This window comes from Castor canadensis, chromosome 11, assembly GCF_047511655.1.
Source record: "Castor canadensis chromosome 11, mCasCan1.hap1v2, whole genome shotgun sequence".
NCBI classification, from domain to species: domain Eukaryota; kingdom Metazoa; phylum Chordata; class Mammalia; order Rodentia; family Castoridae; genus Castor; species Castor canadensis.
Window position 1 is genome coordinate 83434432 of NC_133396.1, and position 23725 is coordinate 83458156.

Here is a 23725-nt window from a genome sequence, read left to right on the forward strand (position 1 = left end):
TACAATGAGCAAAAACTTAAGAGTTTTAAATTTAAGTATTTAATGAAAGCCCATTTTTATGGTAAGTGCTAGGCTGATGGTGGAAGAACAAAGCAGGGTCAAAATGAAAACAATCTGGTTAAGATTTAATTCTTACCCTAGTGTTTCAAGATGCAGCAAGGATGACAGCCTAGTAAACAGCTAAAGTATATTGTCATATGTACCAAATGAAGATTTATAAAGTTCAATAGGCTGTAGACAATTAATTCTTCTAGCCAGAGATCTTTAAGGTGCTCAAGGTCAAAAATGTAACTTGGAATTTTCCAAGTAGCTAATACAAAATGAGCATAAAGAACAAGGAAAAGAAACGCAATAACTTTAAGCATAAAATAATTTTAAGCATATAGATATGTTAAAACTATTAATAGAAACGGGGAAGCTAAGGAATAAGTAGTGAGAAAATGGAGGCACTAGGTAGATAACTTGTGATATTACAAGACACACAATGTGTACATGAATTGAAACATCAGAAAACTGGAAGCCATGGTTACCTCGTAAATATGTGCAATTTTTATGTGTTAATTTAAAAAATGAAAAAATTTAAAAACAAAAGAGAAGGAGGGAAGGAAAGGATGAAGAAAAAGAGGAACTGGTGCAAGGTAGTAAATTCTAACAATACAGTTGTGCTTGCTTTGTTTCTAATATTAAGTAACTTGTTTAGAATTAGAAGGAAACTCAGAAAGGCAAAAGTTGAAGACATGAATCAAGCAGGGTAGGTGTGACAAGAGTAAAGAAACAGAGAGTATCACCTACCCCAAAATATTCACAATCAAAACAATTTTTATGATTGAAGTTTAAAATGTATTTATGATCTTAAAACAAATCATCTGAAACATTTCATCTATTGGGAGGAAGTACTCAGTGTGGTTAAAGACACTGATTTCTAAGGTAAGATTGTCTAAGTTCAAGCACATGTCTACCACTAAAGTTTTGACTTCAAGAAAGGTAATTATATTTTAGACTTCAATTACCTCTTCTATAGAGTAGAAATAGCAACAGTGCCTAGGTTTGGGATATGACTCAGTGGTAACTTGCTTAGATGCCTCACATGCATGAGGCCCTGACTTTGATCCCCAGAACAAAGTACTTAGATCAGTGTGCCCAGAACCTAAGAAACACCCAATAAATGTTGGCTATTTTATTAATATTACTATTTTGCTAATATTATTCTTCTCTGGGATGAGTAGAAAGAGGATCATGTGTATTAACACCAAACTGGAAAATAATATGATTTTTATTTCTGCATTTAGAAGTGTTTCAAAATCTTTGTCTTCCCCGAATGGTTATTACTACAAAGTATGATTTATAACCATGTAATCTTTCACTGAGATCTATTCATCCAACAAACTTTCACTGTGTGTTTGATTCAGAGAAGGCAAGACTGATTCCAATTGCACAAGGAAATGACACTGACATTGGATTAAAAAACAGATAAAGGGTTAGGGATGTAGCTCAGGGAGAGAGTGCTTGCTTAGCATGCCCAAGGCCTGGGTTCCATCCCCAGCACCACAAATAAATATATAAACCAACATAAAAAACTGAAAAACAAAGTAGAACATACAGTAAATATAGCTGTATACCATGCTTAGGTATCCATTAGAAGATATTAACCAATTTCTAAACAAATTTCTTTGCATTCTTGCTCACAAAGGTCAGTCGATAAAATTCAATAAACATAGACTACTATACTAATTTAATAAAATAAAAGAAACCTTAATCATCTTTTACTCTCCTCTTTTTACCTTGCAAGAGGCTGTGGAGGTTCTGACAGAGACATATCACTACTAGAAGATGCACTTGGGGGACGTTCCTGTACTTTGTTTTCTTTGTCAGATTCTCCAGATGGCTGATACCCTGGTCTGGGCTAGGAGAAAAGGACATGAAATTAATCCGACTCTCATCACAAAAATACCTTTAGGTAGCATAGAAGACACACATAAAGTCATTTCTGCTTTATAAAGAGTATAAACAGAGGGTTTTTCTTCCTCAAATAAAATCCTTTCAAATTTAGTTTGCCTTAAAAATAACCATTACAATTAACACAAAATAACACCTGAAATCCAGCAAGGACACCTAATCCTAACTCCATAATCAGGATTTATAAACCTCAGTTTTTTCATCTAATAAGAAAAAATAATGCAGTATCTTAACCCTCTCAGGGTTGTGAGGACTTATTGAAGCTTAAGCCTAGTAAGTGAAGCCTTTAAAACAGTGTGCAATAATATCTGGTACATACTCAGTTATTATTGTTAGAACATCAGCACACTAATTTAGGATATTTTCTAATTTTGGCACAGAACACAAAACTAAGTATTTCATTAACATAATACGGTTTTGTACTATGTACTGAGTATTTGCTCAGTACTACAATGAAAACTAGGCAGGAATACAACTAAAAACAATGACAGATGAGACTGGCAGCAATCAGTGTTGAAACTCTTAGCTCTTGTATCATATTTTCACATTATTCTTCATATGCAAAGAATGGTCTTTCATATGAAATACAATTTTTATGAATATTATTTGAACATATGTCTGAATACTAGGAATGGTGGGTACTTTATAAGTAGCACTATATAGTAAATAAGCTTTTCCTGACCATGAGTTACTCCCCTTTGTGTTTCTGCTACTATTATTACCTGTGTTTCCTGTGTAGCATGTTGATGAGCTGGCTCTTCAAGCAAAGTCTTTTCTAGAAGGAATTTGGAATAAGTTTCCTGTAGTCGTCTAGCTGCTGATGGATCAGAAGGATGCACATTTTTTGCTTTAGTAAAGGCTTCTTTCTGTTTCCTGTAGAGCTCCTGTAATCGTTTGTTCTTCTGTTCAGTAGCCTCCTTTTGAGCTTTCTTCTCTTCATTTTGCTTCCTTTTCCTTTCCTCCTGCTGTCTAACAATGTACTGTCGTACCTCATCTGTGTCATAGTGGCGCTTTTTGGAAATAACAGGGGGATCTTCATTAGCTGTTATTTTGTCAGGTTTTCTTTTCACTGGGCTATGACTCCGAGGAGCTTGTACAGGTGCTGATGACTTTGGATTCTGTAAATCTCCAGTCTCTTGCCTCACAGTCTGAGCTGTAGAATCCAGCTGTAGGTCATCAAGAATGCCACGAATTTCAACAGGTAAAAAGTCCTTGTTTAAGGCAGTATTTTCCTCCTGTTTATTGTCTGGAAGAGATGGAGCTGTTTTCTTTATATTATTTTCAGACCGAGCTCTACTTCTTGAACGTTCTAAGCTTCGTGGAAGATGTCTATGTGAAACATCCAACCTGGGATCAGATTCTGCTCTTCCAATATGACCCCCTACAATATATGGACTGTTAGTGTCATATTCAAATTCTATATTCATTCCTAAGATTTACTGTGCTAATAACAAAATTAGGGAGTTTCACTTTATCTTAAACTCAAGTTCAAATATCTGATAGTATTTGAAAGAATTTTATAAAAGATGAAAACGTCCCTTTTTTAGCAGTAAAAGAATTTCCATCTTCTGAAAAACTCTTTCCTTAGATCTTTTTTTTTTAAATACATCTTTACACATTTCTGTAGAAGGTTAGCTCTTATGACCAATGTGAATACTTAAGATTACTATTTCTCACATGCATATTTAATGCTACTATTTCTCTCTTCTTTCAAAAAAGTTGTTTAAAATTTAATAATCCTGTTCAATAATCAAGGCATCTTGATTAGAATCAAAATGGAAATTACCTTGAGTTTTTAAAAAATTGCTTTGAAGTTTTGAAAAGATAAAAATGCAAATGCCAAATACAAATCATAAAGGCATAAATACGGATTTTTCTGAACTATTCTACAATACTGTCCCATATCACAATTACATGAAATGGCAGCATATTTACATGGGTTTATCAGAGAATTTCTGAAAGTGTAATTTATATTCCTGTTGGTTCAGAAAAGATTAAAATTAGCTTATTCTATGACTGCATTCACATTTTAACAATATGTGTAAAACAAATCTTCAAATCTCTAAAAGGCTATTTTGAGTATTTTACTTCATTTTTAGACAAGAACTTCAGTAAGAGGCATATGAAGTACGTAATGTTTCCTTCTGTTAGAATGAATGCCTCTTGCACTTGGTCAGAGATTTTGGTTACTTGCAAGTCCTAGCAATTAGAGCACTGCCTGCTACATAGAGGGCACTCAGTAAACATTTGTTGAGTAAATGTTAAGTCTCCACAACTCTCCAAAGAAGGACAGAAGCATTAAATACAGTATATATAAAAACAGCTATTTGTTTGTTGACATGGCTTAATTTTAGATTGAGAACACACCTGAGTTAGTTTACTTGCAAGACAGATGGAAGGAAATGAAGCTAAGAGAAAGAAATACAAAGCACATATTGAGTTCTATATATCACATTATAGTTGTGATTGCATTTCTTACTGAATCCATCCCAGAAACTCAAAGTAACTGAGACAAATTTTGCTGCTGAAAAGAAAATACCTATGGGTATTTACAGCTCATTTTTTAAACCAACATTTATGAAAAAAGCAGCAAGTTATATTAAATAGCCTTCAAAGTAATTCAAAAAGAGAAAAGCAATGGATTTGAGAGTTCTTTATCTTACATCAAATTTTGTCATCCATTGACTATACATCCCTGAGGGGGGAGGGGAAAATCACTTCTCTTTCAGAGCTGTTTCCTAACTTGTTCAAAAAAAAGAAAATCTTGAGAATATTTGCCCATGTTTGTTTGTATATATTGGGATATAAAAGTTTGGACTTGATCCTCTTAAGGACTATAAAAGATTTCATTAAAATAATGCTTTGATGGTCACAATGACAATTAAATGTATTTAATATATAACTTAAAACAGAATTCTAATAAAAATGGCCACAACAACTACCTGCAGAAATTATCCAGACAAGCCCAATAGGACATTTCCTCTTTTTTTAGATACTTTAACAGCTATACAAAAAACAACCAACCACAAAAAAAAAATTATATATATAAATAATATATATATATATATATATAAAGTCCTAAGGCATTCTCAAGAGCTTTTTTTTAATCTAAGAACTTACACAAGTAATTTTTTTGGTTTTTTGGAACAATTTTAATTATAGCCACTCACCAGATTTATTAGCTCTTTCTCTCCCACTTCTGTCACTTGATGCTGTTCTTCGCTCTTTTTGCTCCACTCTAGGTGCAGGCCCCAAAATCTTCTTCACTAATTTTTGTCCATCTCTCCAAGAAGAAGTACTTATTAGATGACTACTACCTAAAAAATATATATATCCATATATATATATCTCCATATGAATATATATATATACATAACTATATATCCATATATATTTCCATATAAATATATCCATGCATATATATATCTATGTTGCATGGATATTAAAATTTAAATTTTAGCTCTAAGGAGCACACTTACTCAACCAGGTAGGTTTTACAATTAATTTTATCTGTACCTTACGCTAAGGTCAAAAAATTTAAAATTTAAGTGTATTTTAACTCCAAGCCATCAAAATTGGTTAAGTTTGTTTATATCTTGATTTATATTCACATGCCAAATAAATGTAAAATACTTTGAAAATTAAGCACTAAATCATAATGACTCCTGAAACCTCAAGTAGTAGGGCACTGAATTCAACAGAGTTCTTTAGCAAAGAGCAAAAATATACTAAGTGTTTAATAAGTGTCTTAATAAGTGTTTGTTTTACCAATATGCAGTACAGTACACAGCACATGAGAAAATGTATATTCGCTGAACAGATGAATGACTTAAGCCCAGGAAAAATATTTTGAACAAACATAACAAACAATTAACAATGATCACCTTTGAAGGGATTATATTACTGGGACTTTCACATTTTACAGATGCATACCATAAAGCACACCATAAGATGTGTATCATAAGTATGCATAACAGTAACACTATAAAAGCAAATATCATTTTAAACTGCCCTCCTCAAAGTTCTTAAGTGTGTTTCAATGAATAAAAAGAAAGAATATTTTCATGTACTAGTTTCAGACTATTAGAAAATTAAAATTAAACTATGATCTCAAAATAGATAATAACTTAAAAAGCAGTAAATGATATGAAAGACTGTTTACTAAATAGAAACTAAAAAAAAGAAACATGACTGGTTACAGTGGCACATACCTGTAATCCCAGCACTCAAGAATGAGGCAAGAGGATCAAGAGTTCAAGGCCAGGCTGGGCTACATAGCGAGTTCCAAGTCAGTCTGGTTAATGTAGGAAGACTCCACCCCCCCATTCTCTCTTTCTCACACACACACACAGAGAAAGAAAGGGAGGGAGGGAGGGAGGGAGGGGGAGAGAGAGAGAGAGAAAGAGAGAAAAAACATAGACCAAATATGTAAAAGTGCTTAAAACAAAGTAAAATGGTGGTGGAATGGCTCAAGTGGTAGAGCACATGCCTAGCAAACGTGAGGCCCTGAGTTCAAACTCTAGTACCACCCCCAAAAAAATAAGTAAAATAATAAATGGAACGACAATGAAAGTAACCAAGCAATGCTTTAAATGTACTTAGAAAAAATTGCAAATTAATAGTCACTGATGATAAAATATAATAAAATCTTTAAAACTGCATGCTGTAACATAAGTGGGTAGAGTTTCCTTTTAAAAACACAAAATAAATCTTAGTATTATGTATCATGCACCTCATGTTCATTGTCGTTGACCAAATAATACAACTAACAGAAATTTATACTATTCAAAGGAAAGAATAAGTGGAAATATTGACTATCATTTCTATAGCAGCAAAAGAAATATAAATACTGAAGATTAGTGAGTAGTTAATATGTTTCTAATGGAGTATTGTGAGGCCATTAACAAAAGATAATATCCATAAGAGAGCAGAAATGTTCTTGCGAAAAAAAAATGCTCAAAGGATAAAATTTTATGTATCTGAAGAAGTTTAGGTATACAATGATGATAATCACATACTAATATGATTTTAAAACCACCGTAGGCAGTATAAGTATTTTATGTCACCATAGCAGTTTAATCTGTTTTCTTTTTCTAGTCATCTGTGACACTATTTTACTGTATTTATAGCAAAAGACATTTCATTTAGAGTTTCTTTTAATAGGGCTTTAGTTTAAAAGTTTATATGGAAGTACAGTTCTAACAAAAACATCAACTATAATAAGGTGAATTAGAAATTAGAAATGTTTTTCAGACCTTTTTACTAACCTTATACAATCTATCTAAAAATTTAAAGGGTTTTAAGTCTGTTGCTCAATCTATAAGAAATTTTATGTTCATAAGAACAGAACAGGCTTCTTTTCAATTTCAGCCTAACTTTCTGAATCAAAAACAAGCAAACATGAATACACTGGGTATTTATAAATGATGGTTTCTGATACGCTGTGTGGTTACTTCTAAATTTTGGCTTTCTAAAACAGTCTTACATAATGGCTGGAAGAAAAAGATGACTTTCACTAGATAAACTATTAATTTTGTGCAGCACATTTAATGATTCTCTGTCTAGGCCATGCCACAATACATACACAGGAATGAGATCACCATGAAACTAGATAAATAACAATATGATATTAGCTTTTAAGTTGTCATGTTCCCTGTGCTGCCTTGCAAACTATAACCTGACAACAGTATCATAATACACATCAAAATAATACTTCTTAAATTTAAGAACTACTTAACTTTGAGATAATTCATGCTCTTATAAAAAAATTTTATTTGTATAAAACTAGCGTCACTCTGTATGTTCCATTTTAATGACTGGACAATGACCAGAAAAACAGATGCCTGACCAAAAACCAGTCCTTCATCATTCTTAATCTTTGTTCCCATACGATCTTTTTTTTTTTGGTCGGGGGGAGGGACTGGAGTTTGAATCCAGGGCTTAGCACTTACGAAGCAGGTACACAACTGCTCAAGCCACACCTCCAGTGCATTTTGCTTTGGCTATTTTGGAGATGAGGGTCTTACAAACTATTTGCCTGGGCTGGCCTCTTATGTGATCTCCACATCTCAGACTCCCGAGTAGCTAGGATTACAGGTGTGAGCCACTGGTGCCGAGCATGATCTCTTCTTATCAAAACACTTATCATCCTTTATTCCAACTATATACTACTCCACAAAGGCAGGAACTGTCCATCTTGCATATTACTGTTTTTATAGTAAGCTTAGTGTATATAGCACAGTGCTTCACATATAGCAAGTGCTCAAAAATATTTGGGTAATGAATGAATATATCAACTTACAATGTATCTAAACTATAAGTGACAAGTTTCCAACTTTCTCTACTATTTCTTGGCTCAAATTATTCACTGATATCAATATGACATACTAAACAAACATTTTTAGAATAGCCAGAAATATTCATTACTATTATTAATAGAATCATGGCTGACATCTGAGTATATATATGTCAGACACTATATTAAAGTGTGTTAAGTATTAACTCTTTTAGTTCATACAACCCCATGAGACAAATACTACTGCTTTCCCATTTTATATGTGGGGAAACAAAAGCACACTACAATTAACTCATTTGTCAAAGGAATAAAGCTAGCTATAAATCCAAGCAATGTGGATCAAGGCTAAAATGTTAATCACTATGGAACTAGAAAAGTCTTGTTTTTCTACCTTGATCTATTCTCTGTTCAGTCTGGTCACTACTGGCAAAGTTCGCCATAGTTCTGATGTTTGTATTAATAAAAGTAATAAACAATCTCTTTGGATATAAAAGATCACCACATGAAAAAAATCATTACTTAAAATGGTTAATTTCTATTAAAAATAATGATAGAGAAAACTTTGAGGTGGTATATCTGTTCAATATCTTGGGACATATGATAAACAAATGGTTTCATTGATGTACACACATGAAAACTTTCAAATTGTACATTCTAAATAGGTATGCTTATTCTGTCAATTATACTCAATAAGGCCCACATGCACACACAATAATGATACATATACCAAATTATCATATGTTCCAAACAATAAGAACATTTGGTAACAGATCCATGTAAGACTGATTTCAGTAATATGTAACTTTAGGATGGACATGATATTAAAAAACTAACCTGTTTTGCATTCTGGGCTTGATAACAATGCTACCTTTTGGACTTTTCGTACCGGCTTGACCACTTTCTTCTCCTTACTTTTTTCAGCAGGTTTCTCCTTTACAGAGATATCATCTAGAAAGAGGAAATATTTATAGCAATTATTATGATTCCCACCAACCTACCTATCCTACCCCAATAAGAAAAATCAGTATAATATTCCCTCCTATCTCCGGTTTCACTTTCTGCAGTTAGTTATCCAAGGTCAACTGCAGTCTGAAAACATTAAATGGAAATTTTGAGAAAAAAACATTTCCTAAGTTACACATCATTCCCAAGTTATACATCATTCTAGAAGCATGATGGAATTTCTCACTAACCAGCTCCATTCAGCCCAGGGCAGGTCATCCCTTTGTCTAGCCTATTCATGCTGTATTGCTACTTGTTCATGAGTCACCCATTAGTCACTCTGTAGCTGTCTCAGTTATCAGACTGTTGCTGTAAGTGGTATTAGAGTTCAATGGCCCCAAAGTTCAAGAATAGTGATGCTGGCAATTTGGATATAACAAAGAAAAGTTATAAAATACTTCCATTAAGTGGAAAAGTGAAAGTTGTTGATTTCATAAAGGGAAAAAAAAGAGCAAGGCACCAGTGGCTCACACCTGTAATCCTAACTACTCAGGAGGCTGGGATAGAGAGATTGTGGTTAGAGGCCTCTCCAGGGAAACAGTTCACAAGACCCCATTTCCAAAATAATTAGAGCAAAATGGACTGGAGGTGTGGTTCAAACAGTAGAGTACCAGCTTTACAAGTGCCAAGTCCTGAAAATGAAACCCCAGTCCCACCAAAAAAAGAAAAAGATGCTAATATCTATGGTAAGACATTATAGTTAATCTCTTACTGTGCCTTTTTTTGTTGTTGTTGTTGTTAAGTGGTATTAGGGTTTGAACTCAGGGCCTCACGCTTGCTAGGCAGGCGCTCTACCACTTGAGCCTCTCCGCCAGCCTTTATGCCTACTACTTTTTAAATAAAATGTTATCACGGGTATGTATAAATAGGGTTTAGTATTATCCTATTCAGGTATCCTCTGGCGGTCTTGGAAGTATGTGGTAGAGGGATGCTATATAAAGCACATGACTGAGGAAAGGAGAAACCTTCACCTGAGGCTATTTCTCTGACCCCACAGCTACCAATCTCAAATCCTCCTAGGGAAAGATCTAAACATTACCACTCCCTACTCCACTGTTAGGCGCCAATTCTTTATTTTGTTATTGTTCTGTCCTTCAGAAAACCTATAAGAAATTTACCTCATTTTCATAAATAGGAAAAAGCTGTAACAGCAATGCTTTCAAAGCCAAGATCATTGCATGTATGAAATTTTAAGAGTAGAGGGCTTTCATAGGTTCCTATTTTATTTAAAAATTTCCAAAAAAAAATAAAAACCCGACAAAATACTCAATATATTAGTCTCAAAGTAGACCCCCTTCTATGACCATGGAAGTAAAATATGTCAAGGTATTTCACATAAAACTTGCTACTAATTTTAAAAAATTACAACAAGGGAAAATACTGACCAACTCCCAAAATTTGAAAATTTAACCTCAATTACAGATATGAATAATATATCTTTAAAATATATAATAGAGTTCTGTATGAGCAGAGTGGAAAGAAGTATGAGTAAAAGGTTCCAAGGCAGGAGCAAGACAAGTGTCTAAGAAATAGCAAGGAGGCCAGTGTGAGTGTAGCAGATAAAAAGAACAGAAGGAATTGCTGTTGGAAATATAACAGAGCTAGGTCAGATCAGGAAGTGTTTTTACAGGTCATTATAAGAATTTTAGGTTTTACTCAAGAGTGAAATGGGAAGTTTTTGGGAGAATTTGAGCAAAAAAATGAATGATTTAAATTAAACTTTAATAATCTGACTGGTGGCTATGATAGGAATAGACTCATAAGAAAAAGGAAAGAAGAAACGATAGCAGGTAGTATCCCAAGTAAGCAACTGACTGTAGGTAGAACTTTGGTGGTAGTGTCAGAGGTGATAAAAGTGGTTTTATCAAAGATACAGTTCAGACAACATTGGATATAAAGTATGAAGGAAATGGGGGAGGGGTATCAATAATGACTCAAGATTTGGGTCTGAGCAATTAGGACAAGATGTACTATCACAGGACCAGGTGTGGTGGTTCACACTTGTAATCCCAGCTACATGGGAAGCACGAGACCCTATCTGAAAAAGAACTAAAATAAAAAGGGCTGGTGGCAAGGCTCAAGTGGTAGAGTACTTTCCTAGAAAGCACAGGGCCCTTAGATCAAACACCAGTAGGGGGGGAAAAAAAAAGATAAACTGACATGGAATGACTACCAGCATAAAAGTTTAAGGAATGTATCATGATCCCATTTAGTTAGTTAGCTTCATTTTGGATACATTCAGCTTAAGAAACCTATCATGAATTTGTGGGGAGATGTGGAGTTGGTAGCTGGATAAGTGTTAAGTTTTGAAAGGAAGGTCTGGACTAGAGACATAAATTTAGCAATAGAGAATATTTATAGCACTAGGAGTAGATAGGTTTGCCTAGTAAGTATCTGGAGATAAATAAAAAAGAGAAAAAGGAGAAAGAGGAGGGAGGAAGGGTAGAAAGGGAGAAAAAAGAAAAAGGCCTAGTAGTACTCAGGACTAAGGCTAGGGCACACCAATGTTGAGAGATCAGTGAGTTGATTAGGAGAAAAACAACTTGAAAAGAAGCTGTTAGACTTAAGAGGAAAACCAGATACTTATAGTATCCCAGATGTCAAGTGAAGAGTTTAATGAAGAAGTGATTAATCATGTGAAATGCTGCTGAGAGACCAAGATGACAAATATTAAACACTGCATTTAGCAACGTGGAGGTCATAGATGATCTTGACAACAGCAGTTCACAGAGAAATAGGGGCTAACATCTATAAGAAAAGATTTAAGAAAAGGAAAAGACAAATCAGAGACAATGAATGTAAGATGACTTTCTTTAGTTTTGCTGTAAATAAAAGGGAGAAACAGGGTAGTAGCCAGAGAGGAAGCCAAACAGAGTATTCTATGTTGACGGGCATGATCTAGAAAAGAGGGAAAACTTGACGGTGCAACATAAAGGTGCCTTAAATACAGTTTGTCCACCAGGATGAAAGAAGGCAGACTATAATAAGATGTCTTTTAAGAGACCTTGATATACTGTACTTGTCTATAATGGCATTGTCCTAGGATATTTATTATTATCCCTTTTTTACAGATGAGAAAACCAAAGAAAAAATATGATGTAACATAGCTAATAAGTGGCAGCAACATAATTTAAACCCTTATATCCAAAATATTTGCTCATAACGATTACATTATACTCCTCCACATGAGAAAAATATTCCTGAATACAGTGTCAGAGTAAAAGCATGAAAACTGAACTGGACATTTAATGCTACAAAATGTGTTAGTAAAATCTTTACGGGGTTTTACAAGAAAGATCATAGGCTTCAGAATTAACCGTTGGTTTTGAATTTGGGCTTCAATTCTTATGCAACCCTGGAAAAAAATTACTCTTTGACCTGCCATTTCCTCAACTGTAAAAAATACACAGAATAAGCACCCAGCTCAGTCATACTAAGGGTTCAACAGGTAGCAACATTGTTACATTATTTCTCTTTCAGCCTCTCATAGATTCCTATCTTTACTTCTCTAATATCATTCCCTCCTAATAACACATATTTTTCTTTCTGCATCTGCTGACTGCTTAATTACTGACCACTTCAAAGATCTCAAAAACCTACCTTGAGTAAACCTCAACTAGGCTCTCCTATTTCCTTCAAACCAGGCAGTTCAGACTCTCCAAAGTCCCTCAGTTTAAAAATAGCCTATTTTCTGTCTCATTAACAATGTAGGTGAATTTTAACCCTAGAGAAGGGCCTTAAGCCTAAAATAGACTCATGATTCAAACCACTACTACTTTAATATACAATGCAGTTAGAAAAGGGAAAATACTTAGTTTGAGACAATTCCATGTTTAAATATTATAAATTAGATGGCATGCATGATAAAATACTCAAAACAAAAAAGTCTACTCTCACCTGCAAAGTGAAGTGCTAAATCTTGGTACAGTTCTCTACTCATGTTTTGAAACTCAGCCTCTTGCCACACTTTCCCATCAGGTGTTCGAATCTTGGTCTCTGAAGGGTTGAAACCTAATATAGGCCAACAATATAGAAGATTCTTATCAAAGCTGCCTTATGAGTTTTGCTTACTATACTTTTAAAGTGAGATATAATTAAAATACCATAAAATAAATTCATCTAAGTATTTGACTTAGTGGTCTTTAATATACTCAAAGCTATACAACTACTATCATTATCTAATTCCAGAGTATTTCATCACTCTGAAAAGAAACCCTGTACAGGATAGTGTACTATCCTGTGGGTAGTCACTCCCCACATGACTACCGCCAACCATCCCTGGCAACTACAAATCTACTTTGTATCTATGGATTTGCCCATTCTGGACATTTCATATAAATAGAATCATATGACATGTGGTCTTTTCAAGTCTAGGTTATTTCAGTTAGCATGTTTTCAAAGTTCAATCATCACTTAACACACATTAAGGCATTATTCCTTTTTACTGCCAAGTGATATTTCACTGTAAGGATATGACAACATTTTATTTATCCATTCATCAGCTGATAGACATTTGGACAATTATCAATAATGTTACTATGAACATTCTGTACAAGTTTTGTGTGAACATGTTTTCAATTCCCTTCAGTATTATATGTACAAATCAATTACTAGGTCATGGTAAGTAAGTGTGTAATTTTGGGGGGAACTACGAAACTATGTTCTAAAGCAGTAGCAACATTTGTATTCTCACCAGCAATGTATGAAGGCTCCAATTTGTCCATACCGATAATTATTATTGTCTTTTCCATTATGCCCATTCTAATGGATGTAAAGTAATATTTTATTGTGGTTTTGATTTGTGTTTCCCTAATAACTAATGCCATAGACAGCTATACAAGCTTTTGAAAGAGGAATGGATAATTAGGTTAATGTGTTGACAAATACCGTTTGGAAAAAGTAAGCTTCAGTGAGATAAAGGAATATACATTTATTCAAAAAGACTAGAAATGGAGAAGCACTAAATTAAATGATAAAAGAATGTCAACCGTAAGAGTGAATATGAAAAGCTACATTATATGCATGCGTTAAAAATGTCACAAAGAAACCCATTATTTTGTGCAATTAACATATACTCATAAAAATGTCAATCATAAATTATGGATTTCAGAAAGACAAACTACTCTTCCCAAGATTAAGAAATAGAGTATTACTCATTCTTCTTGTCTTTGATGACAGATACTAATTGCTACCATCTGCCTGTTTTTGCTTGTGGCTGAACAAATGAATAGGCTATTGTCTGTATTGGCAAAATGTGCCCCAAGTGTGAAAAACAGGTCTTTAAAACACGTATGTTCAATTTTTCAAGACTATTATACATGCTATTTCTTAGAAATTACCATTCTGATTTCCCATTTTGAATTTATCACTACTGACAGAGGGCAAAAGAAGAGGGTGTTTGGGGGGTAAAGAGGATTGAAGTACATTTTATATCTATATAAAATACATCTATAGAAAATATCTACATATAGATAAAGATATATAAAAGGGGGGAGAGAAGGTGTAAGTGAATATAACAGAAAGGGTGAAATTGTTCCAAGAACACTGTACACAGCTATGGAATTATCACAGTGAAACCTCCTTATGCTATTAATGAATGCTAATAAAAACTGGGAAAAAAAAGTATCTCTATTTAAGAAATACATCAAACTTTCAAAAGGCAACAATCAATAGAAAACAAAGGAAAAAAAAGAAGTATACTGAACTCTAAATGCTATTTTGCAAAATAATAAAATGATTTTTTTTGGTGGTGGTACTGGGGTTTGGACGAAGGGCTTCACACTTGCTAAGCAAGCACTCTACCATTTGAGCCACACCTCCAGCCTCCACCCCCTTTTTGAGAAAGGGTCTCACTATATAACCCAGGCTTACCTCTAACTCACGAACTTCCTGTCTCAGGCTCTCAAGTGCTGGGATTACGGGCATGCATTACCAAACCAGACTTAAGATTTATATTTTAGGATGGGATTAACTTATCAAAAAATTGGCATTGGCAACTAATAAGTACTTGCAGAATTAAATCACTGTAAAGAATAGACTGGAGTCAAAAAATTGGTACAAACACTTTACAGGTATTAGAATAAATGTACAGATTGTACCCTTGGGACCAGAAGGGTTTCAGATATTTTTCTTTTTGGAATATGTACATATACATAATGCAATATCTTGAAGGATGGGAACCAAGTCTAAATATGAAATTCATTTATGTTTCATATACTCTTTATACACATAGACTGAATGTAACTTTATACTACATATATGTATATATATTCACACATAAATATATATTATGTGTATATGGTACTGGAGTTTGAACTCAGGACTTTGCACTTGCAAGGAAGGCCCCCTCTTGAGTCATGCATCCAGGCTTTTTTGCTCTGGGTGGCAGGGAGGTCGCTCACTTGTTTTGCCCAGGCTGGCCTAAACCATGATCCTCTCAATCTCAGTCTCCTGCATAGTTTGGGATGACAGGTGCATGACACCACACCAGGTATTAGTAGAGATAGGGTCTCAAAAACTCCCTGCCCACACTAGCCTCTAACAGAGATCCTTTCAATCTCAGCCTCTCAAGTAGCCACTGGTGCAGATAATACAGTATATTTAATAATTTTATGAACAAAACAAAGTTTGTGTACAGTGAACCATCCGAAAGCAAGGGCGTCACATTTCAGCCACCCGTGTAGGCAATCTATGGCTGTTTGGCATCAACATCATTCCTGACTCTAAATTTATATTGTACCCGTGATTAATCATTATCTAACACTTATTTCCACATAAGTACTTAACAGTAAAAAATATATAAGCTAGGCACTGGTAGCTCACACCTCTAGTCCTAGCTAGTTGGGAGGCTGAGATCAAGAGGATTCCAATTTGAGGCCAGTCTGGGCAAACAGTTCACAAGACCCCATCTCCAAAATAACCAGAGCAAAATGGACTGAAGATGTTCAAACCCAGTCTCTCTCTCTCTCTCTCTCTCTCTCTCTCTCTCTCTCTCTCTCTCTCTCTCTCTCTCACACACACACACACACACACACAGAGTTCAGAGTAACTAAGCAGTATAGGAACATCAGCAGAATCCCTGCATCAGCTACTTTAAACAACAGAAATAGCAAACAGCAGCAGCTTTAATTGAAAAGGTGTTGTACTGTATTTTTCTCTTTTAGGTGAGAGGAAACATCAGAAGCAGTTGAGGGACTTAGGAAATTGTCCCTCTTGGGATGTGGAGGAATTCTTCTGAGTGGTTTTATAATATATTTTCTCCAGAGTCATGTATGTTATTAGCAACAGTTTTCATCTTAGAAGTCATTCTTTCACTTTTTTGAATTGACATGATTTCTTGTTATACATGAACACTGCTCTCAGTCCTTCAATAAGCCCATCACAAATATTCACCATGTCATCTATAGGTATTCTTTTTTTGCAGTGTTAACACTATTATCTTCATCATCACTGTTAGGACAATCTCCTTGATTCAGAACCATTTGTGCCATTTCACTATTGGTCAATGAACAACTGTAGCCTCATTATCAATATTTAAAACTTGTTCAATATCCACTTCTTCCAGCTTACTGATGGACTCTAAAGTGTATGTTTTCATATGTATGTTTCATAGAACCTCACAAATTCACCACCTTGTTCACAGAACTGGGTGCCATTGGCTCATACCTATAATCCTAGCTGATTGGGAGGACTGCAGTTCGAGGCCAGCCAAGGCAAATAGTGAGACCCCATTCCCACAATAACCAGAGCAAAATGAACTGGAGGTATGACTCAAGTAGTAGAGCACCTGATTTGTAACCACGAAGTCCTGGGTTAAAATCCCAGCCCCTACACCCACTCCCCCCCACAAAAAAAGTGAACACAGCTGTAGGTCAGAGGTTGTGCCAGGCATACACAATTGTGTCCTTAGTGACTGTGTTCCAAGCAATGGCGAAAGCATATATGGCATACTTCACACTAAACACCTGAATACCTGCTACATTCACACTTCTGTTCATTACTACAAGCAGGCTATTCAAGACTGCTTTTATATTTACTCTTCATGGATCTAAGGAGTTACATGGTTGAATTAATAAAGTCACATTTGGGAGAAAATACATGGCATAAACATTATTTTGGGGGGTTGGGGTGGATTGTTTTTGGCATTTTGTTTTTCTGCAGTGCTGAGGATTGAAGCCATAGTCTCATACCCACAAGGCAACTGCTCTACCACTTAGTGGCATGACCTTCCAGCCCATTAATAACATTTTTTATGAGAATTTCAGCTGAAGGATGAGCCAAACAGTTATCAAGGAATAACAAAATCTTGCAGTCATCATCCAATCAGGCTTCCCAGCAGTGAGCACAAGCTGTTAATACAAATGTTTATGAAACCAATCAGAAAAGATGGCTCTGGTTATCCAGGCATTTTTGTTAGCATAACAGACTGATAGGAAATTCACTCCTTTAAAACAGTGAGGATGCAAGCTTTTGCCTATCACAGCAAATTTACACTTAACACACGCCTTTTGAATTATTATAGTCCAGCATAGTTATTATGTCCTTGGCATCCTTAATTCCTATGGTAGCTGTCTCATCAGATGTAGTCTTTCTGGGGCAAAAACAACAAAACAGTGATGTTTCATCAGTATTATAGACTTGCTGGTATCAGATTTTCATCAGCAATGATGCAGGCAAACTAGTCATTGAAATTCTCTGTGGCTTTATAAATAGCAGATGCCTTATCACCACAATCTTTAAGAAATTAATACTGGGGCTTTTCTTAAATTTATGCAACCAGTCTCTTGAATATTCACAATTCTCAATTTCAGTTCACTGTGACAGATCTTTGTTTTGTCATGATTAGCATACTACTCAGTGGCATGTGTTCACTGTGGTGCTGACAGAGCCATTTTTTCAAAACACAATCAGGATCTTCATCTTTAACTTTATGCAGTGTTTTTCTATTTTTCCTTTACTTCTATTAATCACTTTCAGCAGAGAATTTCAAAAGATTATTTTTCTGCTTCTTTAGAGGTCATGTATGCTAGTCATTCCAACACCATACTCTTCTATACTTAAAACTGCTGTCCAGCTTGAGTCTCTGTGCTACTGATAAACATAAATGCTTCTTCTTTTTCTTATCACTGTTACCCATAAGGGTATATGGAGGGCTTTTTGACACTTTTGGCAATATCTTTATACCAAAGAACAGAGAATAAGCAAAAAATAAGAAATGTGCTTAGGTCTTCGTCCCATGTGGTGCATAATGGTTAGAGCATGGTCGTGTCTGACCTATACGTATGCCACTTTATTATCCTCTGTGAACACAACTGAGTGGGGGAATTGGGAATGCATGGTAAAGATGCACAGCAATTGAAAGAAACCAAAAGAGTCTTTTTGCCCTTGTGGACTCTGAATAAACTATTGTATACCTACGTTGTGTCTATGGCCTACCATAGACACCAATGTCTATGTCTATAGACATTGTCATGTGGCCTACCACGTGACGTCAGGTGTGGAATTTTCCATGTGTGATGTTAGTGAACAATGTTTTAGATTTTGAAGCATTTTGGACTTAGGAATTTTTTTTTCCTTTTCTTTAGGAAACATTTTTCTTTATGGAAGCCTTTCTTTGTACTTGTATCTTCACTTACAAGTTAACTGTAAGAAGATTTCAATATTCACATCCAATTTCTCTTTGTCCCCAAGCCTTTGTTTTCATTTCTTTGCCCAATTTTTTCTGCTGGTTGAACTTATTGAATAGAATAAAAAATTCACTGTGCACTTGACACTACCCTACATGTGGAGATAAAATAAAGATGACCAAATAGGTTCTTTACCGTCACTGGAATTTCTATCAGAGGAAAAAAGATATGCAAAAACTAAGTATAACACAAGAAAGAATCATATAAACACCATTTGTGTTCATTTCTTCAAATTTTTGAAGCAAAATTACAGAATACTTTCCTTTTTATTTTTTTTTTGAAACAGGTCTCACTATGTAGCCCAGCCCAGGTTGACCTATCTCCAGCCCCACAAAGGAAAAGACAAAGAGAAAAATCAAGGTGCAGAATGGGTTTAGTATGCTAAGAGAAAGAAAAATATACAAACACACACAAACTGCTTGTGTATGCAAAAATTATCTCTGGGAAGATATACAAATTGTTAATACAGTAATCTCCAGAAAGGGAATCAGATGGTTGGAGGACACAGGAACAAAGCTTTTCAAGGTACACTCTCTTCACCTTCTGAATTGTGAACCAGGTAAATTCATTATGTAAACAAACAAATGAAATTTAAGTGTCACTTTAAAATACAGTGTTTTAAGACACTTTTAATTTATACTGCCAAAGAGTTGGCACAAAAACAGTTCTTCAGTGTTAGAAAAAAGTTATTAATCAGATCAGAAACCATACTCTATAATGATTTCTTACATGACTGTTACATTTTATAAAGTAACCCCCCACAAAAGTTATATTTATAAAATACTTTAATGTGAAAACTAACATTCTACAAAAAATCAGTGAAAAGAACATGGAAGCTGGGCACCGTGGCTCACTCCGTAATCCTAGCTACTCAGGAGGCAAAGATCAGGAGGATCATGGTTTGAAGCATCCCAGTCAAATAGTTCACAAGACCCTATCTCCAAAAAACCCATCACAAAAAGGGGTTGGTGGAGTGGCACAAGGTGTAGGCCCTGAGTTCAAACCCTACTACTGCACAAAAAAAAAAAAAGAACATGGAAAACTTAGTCACCAAAGTTATATTTAAGATTGTCATGCTGGTTCTTTACGATTTTTAACTTTCAGGTAAATTATGAAACAAAACATAAATTTCAAATCTGCCATCGTAACTTTGCCTGAGTAGAGTAACCTTTGGTATTTAAGAACCTTGACTTGTATAATGAACAAATATTAAATATATAATCTGCATTTAATGGGTCTGACGTAGTTTAGCAAAAATTTAGGCTAATCACTATTTCAGAACCAGTAACCCACCATTTGCTATTTGCTCTGCCAACTGTCTGCATATTGTACACAAATGACTAGGGGATATGAAAGAATTCTGTTAATAATACATTAGACTAATTATAGACAACAAAGTAATTCTTCAGTATTCTAAAGTAAATTTGGTCACAAGTTTATTACAGATTAGCTAGAATAAAATGTAATTTATCTATGTTTTATCTAGTTTGCAGTGTGTATCACTAGCAAAAAATTAAAGCAACACAAAATAAAACTAGTCATTGCTGAAATGAAATGGTAAATAATAAGATTTGTTGCAGAAAAAAATTACTAAAGACACCTCAGGTTACAAAAATCTGCAAAACTTGTTGGGGAAAAATTATACTTGGTTGAGAAACATAAATCAAAATTGATGATAGCAAAAAAAAAAAAAAATCACTTTACCCAGGCGTCAGTGGCCCACACCTATAATCCTAGCTACTTGTGAAGCAGAGATCAAGATGATTTGCAGTTTGAGACAAATAATTCACTAGAGCCTATCTTGAAAATACCCAAAACAAAAAAAGGCTGGTGAAATGGCTCAAGTAGGGGCGTGCCTATACAGCAACTGTGAGGTCCTAAGTTCAAATTCCACTACCGAAAAAAAAAAAAAAAAATCACTCTAGTTAACAAATCTTTGACAATATTTTGATCTGCCTAAGTTTATCTGCAAAAACCAAACCTGAAAACAGTAATGCACAAAAGAATGGCTAGAATGACCGGGTGCCCGTGGCTCATGCCTGTAATGCTAACTACTTGGGAGGCTGAGATTGGGACAATCATGGTTCACGGCCAGCCCAGGCAAATAGTTCGAGAGATCCTATCTCCAAAGGCTCAAGCAATAGAAAGCCTGCCTTGCAGGTTCAAAGTCCTGAGTTCAAACCCAAGTTCTACCGGAAAAAAAAAAAAAGAATGGCTACATTGGCACAAGTTTAATGATGAAAGCCTAACATGAACTGATCAGAAAATTAAGTCTTGGACTGATGGAATGGCTCAAGAGGTAGAGTGCCTGTTTAGCAAGTTTGAAGCCCTGAGTTCAATCCCTAGTACCACAAAAATAAAAAACATTAAGTCGTCATTAAAAATTTAAATGGATGACCCTATGAAAATAATTAAAGGAACATAAGCATAAAAACAGAAACCCCTAAAAACTTAAGTTGGCTAAAAATAAGAGGAATTACATCTGAAAAGCATTTTCTCAATGAAAATCTATCAATGTTGACAAAAACTGGATTTAAATGTTTTTTTCTTAAATATAGAGGAAAAACTGTCAAAACTCAAAAGACTAAAAGAGAATCAAAGTTAGAGCCAAAATATTGTATAGCCAAATGGTCACTGGAAGTTGACTGATTTATCTGACTTTTTTCCTCCCAGTTAACTAGAGATTAAACCCAGTCGGGGCCTTGTGCATGTTAGGCAAGCACTCTACCACTGAGCTACAATCCAAGCCTTTTTATATTTTTATTTTGAGACAGGGTCTTGCTATGTAGTCTATAGCGAGTCCAGACTGGCCTTAAACTTGCTACATAGTCCAGGATAGCCTTGAACTTGAGATCTTCCTACCTCAGGCTCCCTAGTAGCTGGGTTACAGGCATGTACCATCATAAATATTACTTTTAAAAAATTCCTGAGGAGGTGAACTTGTTCAAACTACAATATATGTATGCATGGAATTACCACAACAAAATCTCATATTATTGTTTGATAAATCAAAATTTAAAAATTTTTAAAAAGAAAAATTCCTATTAATTAAAAAAAAAAAAGAGTAATAGTCTTTTGATTCTCTGAAATAGGTACTAATCCTTATTTCCTATTTCAAACAATGTCCGTATAATGAATCTCAACTTGTAAGTCTCTTAAGGGACTTGTTAAAAATTCTAATTCTGGACCCCATCGCCAGTAATTCTGACATAGTTTCAGTGAAGTATCTGGAATCTGCATGTTTTTAGCATCTTGAAATGCTTTCTTATGTAGCTAACTGAGAATCACACCCTGTTTGAAAGATGAATCTACTATAATACATCCTAGGAAAAAAAGGGAATGAGAAGAGAGGCAGGCAAAAAAGATACAAAGACTGATTACAAACCTTTATATGTTGGAGCAGGTGGTGCTGTTGCCACTTTCCTGACTTTTGCTGTCACTGAGCTATCAGCATTAAAAACCATTACTGGATGGTCAATATGACCCAGATTCTGGCCCCGGCCATTTATTTCTTCTGAGTGTTCCCACTGTTTCCTAATCCGTTCCTTAAGTTTTTCCAGTTTGACATCATGTTGTCGTCGCTTTAAAATATCTAATCTTTGGGAATTACAAGTACTAGTAGAGGATGGAGAAGAGTCAGTTAGCCGTAACACTTTTGGATCAACATCATGGCCCATGTTATTCACAGAAGGCTTTGAATTGTTCTCATTTCCTTTTGCTCTATTAGGCATTTCTTCCTCAGTTCTCACAGGAGCTCCCATTTTAATTAAACATTCAGAACTATGCAATGAATCAATTGCTGGTCGATCATTTAAAAACCTAACAACTGTATCGTTGATGACAGATGATTGAGAGCTTTCAAAATCACAACAATGTAAATTCCGTTCTTCTCGATTGTGTATCATTCGGTTCCCACTCTCCACCTTTTCTTCATTAACATCTATACAATATACATGCTTTGACTCTAAATGGCTGGGACTTAAGTTGGAAGGTGTACCATGGATTTCCCTATAATAAAGAACAAAAAGCTTTGTAACTATAGTTAATAACAAAATTAATGTCAAATACTTGAAAATTGCTAAGAATAGACTTTTAAGTGTTATCACCACAAAAAAATGGTACGTATGTGAGGTAAAGCTTATGGTAAATAACTTGACTTAGCAATTCCACAATGTATACATATATCAAACCATGCTGTATACCATAAATATAAATTATTTTTGCTTATCAATTTAAAAAGCAAATTAACAAAAAAAAAACTTTGTTAAGAATATAAAAACCAGTCACAGAAAGAATTCAAAGATAACAGGAAAGGCAAAAAACAAATACAAACAAAAAATCCCTAGAAATTTCAGTAAGTTAACAGTAAAATAGGTAGGTATAGTGATGCACACCTAAAATCCAAACACCTGGGAAACTAAGCTAAGGCAGGAGGATTTTGAGTTCAAGACCAGTCACTACAAAATAAGGAGACCCTGTCTCAAAAAGAAAAAAAAAAAAAAAGAGGCAAAATAACCATTACTAATATTAAAAACTCAATGTTTATACAGGCAGTCGCCAGTGGCTCATGCCTGTACTCCTAGCTACTTGAGAAGCTGATCCAGAGGATCAAGGTCTGAGGCTAATCCAGGCAAATAGTTCACAAGATCCCCATCTCCAAAATAACCAGAGCAAAATGAACTGGAAGTGTGGCTCAAGCAATAGAGGGCCTGCTTTGCAAGCATGAAGGCCTAAGTTTAAACTTCAGTCCTATCAAGGAAAAAAGAAAAGACTCAATCTCAGTGTC

At 34.8% G+C, this 23725-nt stretch overlaps 1 protein-coding gene across 7 annotated transcripts in view; it reads right to left on the reverse strand.

Moving 5' to 3' along the window:
* Cep350 (centrosomal protein 350) overlaps positions 1–23725 on the reverse strand; it is a 168055-nt gene that overhangs the window by 114040 nt on the left and 30290 nt on the right. For 6 of the 7 annotated variants that reach the window (XM_074047329.1, XM_074047325.1, XM_074047326.1 and 3 more), the window contains 6 exons: positions 22325–22947; positions 13151–13264; positions 9086–9199; positions 5127–5273; positions 2679–3337; positions 1782–1903 (listed from right to left, as the gene is read on the reverse strand). In XM_074047329.1, the coding sequence (XP_073903430.1) occupies positions 1782–1903; positions 2679–3337; positions 5127–5273; positions 9086–9199; positions 13151–13264; positions 22325–22947 (1779 nt within the window). The remainder of the gene's footprint in view (positions 1–1781; positions 1904–2678; positions 3338–5126; positions 5274–9085; positions 9200–13150; positions 13265–22324; positions 22948–23725) is intronic. The other variant, XM_074047327.1, reaches the window with a different exon arrangement.